Genomic DNA, 7648 nt, shown 5'->3' with positions numbered 1-7648 from the left:
TTGGTCCTTATGCTCACTTACAATGAACATGAAGCAAAATGAAAAAGGAAAGCATAACAAGCAAAAACACAACACAAATTAGAGGAATAACCAATTTCACTATAATAGCTTACATGCTTAAAGGATTGGATCTTCTCTACCAATACGAAACAACAAATTTTAAGTAAGAACTAGAAAAATATAAAACACGCTTGTAGTGGGTTCTATATTTTGTTAAAATGTTAAACACCAGTCACCAGTGATGTGATAATTATAGTCACGTTGGGCGTATTTGTGATAATATTAATATCAATTGTAGGCTGTAGCTATTGCAACTCTCAACTCTGTCAGCAAGATATTTCGTTAAAACTTTGTGAAAGTCTGTGTGTTAGATCTTACAGAACTAAAGATAAATTTATTTTCTTATGATTCTTATCCTTCGGCAATAAGTTAGACAAAAAGTTAAGTGATAAAATTATGTAGTGCAATAACCATTTTAACGTTCATATTACTGTCTCGTAATGTGACTACCTTCAAAAACATCAGCACTAAACGTTAAACTTGTTCATAAATATGTATTACAAATTGATTTTTTGGTCGGTAGAAGAGATTAATGTGGGGAATGGCCAAAATCTAAGCGCTTGGATCCCATTTGGACCACTATTGGGACAAGTTAGCCTCGTCTATTGGGACTTCCCATTCACCTACGAGTTGTTGCTGCTTGTGGCCCTCAAGAATGGAAGCTCCATATGCCAAGAACAAATCTGCTACTTCACCTACAAATCTGCCTAACAACAATTCATTACTAATATATATATATACTTGCCTACTTGGACTGTTGATGGTGAAGAAACCTTCTTCTCCTCCAGTTTAACATGGGAACTAGGAAGCATTTTGGTCGATCGAGGGGGTGTACAGATTGCAACTTATACTATTGTCTTTTCTCTATATATGATGAAAGCAAAGACCACCCTGCTCTTTCGTTGTGATTACAACGTATTTATTTGGCTATCGGTGTAGACTAGTCTTCGAAGTAATTAAAAGATCCATGTGACCCCTTTGTTTTTGTTTTCTATTTTTGGCAAGAACACACATATAGATATGGTTAACATTTTGTAGAAGCAAAATATTTTATTTTCTAATGATCTGTACTGTAAATTCATATCATAATATATAAAATAAACGTTGAATTGGTCCCTCATTATTTGAATGCACCTAGCTAGGTTGGCTAAACGAATTTGAATATTATGGTCAGACCAATGAACAGATAAGGGGAAATGAAGAAGTACAAAACGTATATGAAAAATATAGTATTTGGCAACTTGTTTGAAATTGTATAAAAAGAATAATTAAGTTACTACAACAACTTATAAATATGTAATAAGAAACATCGGTTAAAAATATGATTAGTTAATAGAATTACACGCGTAGAAAGTCAAATGTCAACTTTCAAAGCTATAGTTCTCAATTAAGTGTTAAGTAAGTACACTCGTAAACCCTTAAAAATTAATTAAATCTTATCACGATCCTATAACTAATTTTCAATTGCACTATAAGGGCAAGTTCATAACGCACCAAAGAAAAGGTGGAAAAAGAGAGGTAACAGTTTACATATGCCTTACATTGTCGGTGATTCTTGGTAAGGGATGAAATGTTTTTTTTTGTACACCAAGAGTTTGGTGAGGAAAAAGAAGATTGGGGATTTTGATAGGCTCATCGATGGTGTTGGTTTGCTCATCTATGACTCCGCAAAGCATCATCTATGGAAGTTGAATAAACTTTGGAAGGTGCAGAAGTTATGTCACACCGTAAAGTTGTACAAAACCCTTGTTAGTTAAATCATAATGCTGCGAATTTCTCATTTCTAAAATTTTCATTAGGATAACGCGTGGAATAAAAAAAATGAGTTAAGCAAGGTATTTCATTATTGCAGCATTTACATTAAGCTATTAGAATTATTGTGAAAAAACTGAATAATTTCTCATAATTAAATACCTTGTGGAAAAAAAATCTATATATACATTTTTAGAGACATTAATAAAATAAATTCTAAAATTAACACTTATTTACAGGCATACTATTGACATTAAATAATTAATTTAATAAATAAATTAATTCTATTTATATTTGACTTTTTGTAAAAACTAAGTATTTTAAAAGGTAAAAAACACAATTATAAATGTATACAGATTTTATTTCCTTATTGTATAAGGAGGTGAGTGAAGATGTATTTTTCTTTAAAAATTTGAAAAATTCATTTGATAAAAAGTGAATTTTAGCCTCACATACTATATTTTACTTTCATGGGTTTCGTATGATGAGCTTTTGCGGATTAAAAATCTTTGAACATGTTGCGTGACCCGCCTAGCATGGCGGATTTGGACTATAAAACCAACACTAAAACTATTAGTTTATTTCATATACTATAGATTTGTAGTCATAGTTTGAAAAAATAAATTATAAATTATTTAGTATATGAACTACAAAATATTACATATACTACAACACATTATTAATATTCTAAAAAAAAAATTGTATACACATAAAAATATATACTAATATACCATATATGCATACCTCTGTTTAATTATAGAAACAAAAATAAGTGTTTTAAAATTTTATATTCTATCTAATAACAAATTTAATGTAATTAGGTTATAAACTGTATAAAACGTAAAAAGAAGAAAAAACATTCTAAACAAAATTATAAATTAATTAAATAAAAGTTAATTAATTAGAAATTTGAAAAGTAAATAAAATAAAAATTATTATTTAAAATACAATAATTTATAATTTAGTCTCGCAGTGTACCACAGGTGAAAACCTAATGGAATAATTGTTAATAAACGAATCGAACTGCATAAAATTTAAAGTTATAAAACGATGAAAAACTTTTTTTTAGTAGATTAATCATATTTTTGCTTTTGGAAATGTGTATCTAGTCAAGTGTTTAACAGTCTACTTTTGCGATTTTCTTTATTGGAGTTCGGCTTTTCAAATTTGCATTATCCCGTGTAATAAAAATTGACTATACATCGGACCTTATTGATCCAAGAATATTAAAAAGTTTTTATTTTGTTTTTAATTATATTTTGGCATATTTTGTGTTTTTTTTTTCCAAATTTTGCCTCGTAACATTTACACAAGCACGAGAATTAGCTCTACTAGTAAATAAACAGAGCAAGCTGTTTTGTACGTTGTACATATCTGATATTTCCGGACACCTAATGTATATATAAGAAATATATATTTCACTTTATCAACAATGTATTTATGCAAGCTGCTGTTTTGTTCGGGTACGTTGTACATATTTGATATTTCCGGACACCTAATGTATATATATAAGAAATATATATTTCACTTTATCAACAATGTATTTATGCAAGCTTAAAACACCGATAAATACTATATAATGACGATGTTCTCCTCTTATAAAGTTAGTTGATATGTAGTAAAATATTAGGAGATGCTCTCTATTATATATAAAAAGTATAAGTTATTGGGAAAACTTAACAGTTCTTATATTGCGGCCGTCTATGCCTTTGTCCCACATGTTACAAATATATCTTAAAGAAGATTTTTTTTCATCTATCTGTTCATCTATAAAAACAACATCCATGATCTCTTTAGTCTTTTACACATAACTCCAATAAGTGACTCTTTTTTTCATTCAGCACACAAACAAAAAGTACGAAGTCTCGATTTTTTTTTTCTTTCTCTGAATCTGTTTTTGTGCGTCACTCTTCATCAATGGATGACAAAGCAAAAAGCTTAAAGATCAATAAGAACATGGAGGATTTTGCGAACGTGGAAGAAGAAATGGACCTAAAAAGAGGTCCATGGACCGTTGAGGAAGATTTAGAGCTCATCAATTACATCGCTAATCATGGTGAAGGTCGATGGAACTCTCTAGCTCGTTGTGCCGGTATGATACACTAACATCTACGTACACATATGCACACTTAGATTAAGATAGGCATGACGCGCGGTTGTGCATGAATGTGCTCCTAGGGTGAGAAAATTATAATAACAAACCAAATATACACAAGTTGCATAACTTAATTAAACTTATACTTATCTTTTGCTCAATTCTTGTCATGTTTTCTATCTCCATATGTGTCTCTGTTTTTTGTGTTCGTCACACTCTTTTTATTTATTTATAAATATCAATAAATGGATTTTTCCTTCTATCCACAAACGAAAAGAACTCTTCTATCTGGAGGATAAAACAAAAAAAATGTAAAGCTTTTATGTTTATTCCTCTCATTATTCGGACTCAATTATTACATCTCTATGGATATGGATTCCATTATTTAATTTAACCCTCTACGTTTTGAATAGAAAGTACTATATTCGTGTTGAAATAAAATGAAGATAAGTAATTATAATATAATGATAAACATCTATATGGGGAGACCACTATCCCAATGGAAGAAAGTTTGCTGGAGACAAAGACCCTTTTAGAGAATTTGCCTCATGGCAACGGTCCCTATTATTTCTGGAGTAATTTTAATAACTTAACAAATATCATGAGTTTCTTGCGTATGAAATCATCACACAGACTTCGGTGGCTGTACAGTATACGTGTACACGATGATGTCTAAATAATAATAACTTCCAATATGGAACAGGACTCAAAAGGACCGGCAAAAGCTGCAGACTTCGGTGGCTGAACTATCTCCGACCAGATGTCCGCCGTGGAAACATAACTCTTGAAGAACAACTCTTGATTCTTGAACTTCACTCCCGTTGGGGCAATAGGTATTTTAATCATTTTCTTGGTTGTAGTATAAAGTTTTAGACCAGACAATAAGTAACGTTTATATTTACACAAGTCATCAATATACACTTTATTTTTCTACAATCACAATTCACCAAGATGGCCAATTATTGTATTTACATCTATACATTTTATTTTTGTGTTACCAACTTTAGTTATTAATACATTTCGTTTTCTTATGATTTACAGATGGTCTAAGATTGCGCAATATTTACCAGGGAGAACAGATAACGAGATCAAAAACTATTGGAGAACACGTGTTCAAAAGCATGCAAAACAGCTTAGGTGGGACGTGAACAGTCAACAGTTTAAAGACACCATGAAGTATCTTTGGATGCCTCGGCTCGTAGAACGGATCCAAGCCACCTCCACGAGGTCTGTTTCCACGTCATCTTGCGTCACCACCTCTTCAGATCAGTTCGTGATCAACAACAACACCACCAACATGGAGCATTTGAGTTTAACGAGTAACCCTAATGGTCACATCATCACGTCGGATCATTCCAACGTGGCAGTATCCCCTTCATCAGATTTGACGGAGTGTCATCCACAAACGTCATCGCAGAATTATTTGGATAATAACAATTGTTTATTCGGAGATTTTACGAAGGTGCAAGATCAGAGTTACCTTAATGGGATGATACCTAATTATTGGGACAGTACTTTCTGGAACATTGAATATGATGAAGACCTCTGGCTCTTACAGCAACAGCAACAACTCGACAGTGGAAGCTTCTGAAAAGACACAAGAAGCTATTTAAAAAGTCATTAAAAAAAAAGTAAAAGGACAAAAACAAAGCTTCTAATTAGGGTGTGAAAGGAATTTGTTATCAATTATTTGAAGATTTTTTTTTGGTAGTTACGTTTGATTGATATTTTGGAATTGTGATACTTATTTTTGGAATTGCTGATAATTTCTAAAACAATTCAGAATTCAATTAATAACCAATTCTTTTATTTTAATTTTGTTGTTTTGGGGATGATATATATGATATTTAACACTAAAATGTAATTTTCTTCTCCGACGCATGCTATATAAACGCACTACTTTTTATATTATATGATTTGCCAAAGCAACCATATATAATTGGTTCCACGTCCATGTTTCATACTACTTAATTAACCCAATGTATATGTCACACAAGCCGACAAACACTACACATATTATAAATATATATATGTAAATGACTTTGGCATGATAAAATGAGAAAAAAATGGATAATCCGATTCATGATGCTTTTAGGAAACATGTCTATGGGACCTGCATATGGGAAAAAGGGGACCAAAGTGTGTGAAAGGCTTTGGGTTTAAAAGTAGACAATCCAGAAAAAAACTGTGATTTTTATAATTGTATCTCCACTTAGAGGCGTCCTAATGGTTAATGTATGAGCTTTAAAGATGGCCAATTGGCCATTAAGGAGATTGTTCTTAGAAGAGAATGCAGTAATGTACTACTAATAATTATGGAATTTTAGTTATTAAAATATATATATGCTTAGTGATGATTTTTTCGCCATTAACGCGTGCAAATCCTTAATGTTTAATTGAACCCCATTATTGTACGGATGATTCCACCATTATCTAGATCCTTTCTTAACACTGTAACACGTCATCCAAGTTCCTCTCCTCATTTTTTATTTATTTAAATAGTACTCAATGTGTGTATATATATATATATAAAATCCATATTTATCTACTCTAAGAACATGTTAATTTCAATTCTCAATAATGTAATAACCCTCTAGTAAATACTAAATAGTGTAGCAGAAAATAAATCAATTGTGATAGTTTTGTGGGGTATTTTCAAAAATATCACTGTCTCTATGTTACTTTACAAATTTCCTTTTTTTTTGTTTTTATGTTGTTCATTTTCAAAAATATCCTTTCAATATAAAATGACTAAATTCTAAATCTTACGTCCTAAATACTAAATTTTATCCTCTTAAAACTATATCCTAAATATAAAAATAGAGAATCTAAACAAAAAAATATCTAAAAATTAATTTAACATATTTTAATTGTATAAAAGAGAATAAAATAAAAATATCAAAAAATGATATTTTTGTAAAGAGATATGTCAAAAGTGACATTCTAACAAATTCTGTAGTTGTTTTGTTATATATGATATATCAAACAATTTCGAGCTACAAAATATACCGTCAATGATTATGAAAATATTAATAAGCATCGCCAAAGAATACTAATGAAAAAACCTAGAAGTCATAAATTTAAAGTGATATTTGGAATCATTAACCTACCCATATATATTGAAGAGTGATATTTGATTGATGATTTAAAACCAATTTCTTATGTTTTTTAAGAATTGAAAATGTTGATACCATCTAGAAGAATATAATACATGTGTGTGGTCAGTGTGGAATCTAAGTCTTGGTGTTATAACTTTAGAGAATTTTTTTCCTAATTTATTCATGAGAATCTAATAGAATTCTTTTTGTGTGTGTCAAAGAGTCTGGTAGAGTTCATTTCCTAATAATACAAGACTTTAACAAAGCACTTCTAGATTAAGTTTTTTTTTTCATAAATTGAAATATATATCTAGATGTTATGGTTCACTAAATTGAAAATTATACGACAGATAAGTAACAGTTAACGCGAACTATTTTGTTTTCATTACAAGTTACAACTATTAGGAACAACTATATATCTTAGTCGTTAAATATTTAATTTTAATTTCGTATCAGATTAAATAATCATTATTTTTAGTGGTTAAGAATCAACATATTCATTTTAAAAATACCTAAAACTTTTTGTTTACATCTATAGAAATGTGCATATCGTAAGGGCTTTTGAATCTTTACGATTGTAAGGACATCACATAGAAAAAAGCAATGTGAGTTTCAACATATATTTCACATAAGTTACATTTGC

At 30.1% G+C, this 7648-nt stretch overlaps 1 protein-coding gene across 1 annotated transcript; it reads left to right on the top strand.

Moving 5' to 3' along the window:
- LOC104725459 (transcription factor MYB108-like) lies at positions 3569–5742 on the top strand. Its single transcript, XM_010444124.2, has 3 exons — positions 3569–3904; positions 4611–4740; positions 4949–5742. The coding sequence occupies exons 1-3, from the start codon at positions 3730–3732 to the stop codon at positions 5496–5498; spliced, it is 855 nt and encodes a 284-aa protein (XP_010442426.1). The 5' UTR covers positions 3569–3729; the 3' UTR covers positions 5499–5742.

This window comes from Camelina sativa, chromosome 11 (genome assembly GCF_000633955.1).
Source record: "Camelina sativa cultivar DH55 chromosome 11, Cs, whole genome shotgun sequence".
Classification (NCBI taxonomy): Eukaryota; Viridiplantae; Streptophyta; class Magnoliopsida; order Brassicales; family Brassicaceae; genus Camelina; species Camelina sativa.
This window is presented reverse-complemented; position numbering and strand designations above follow the sequence as displayed.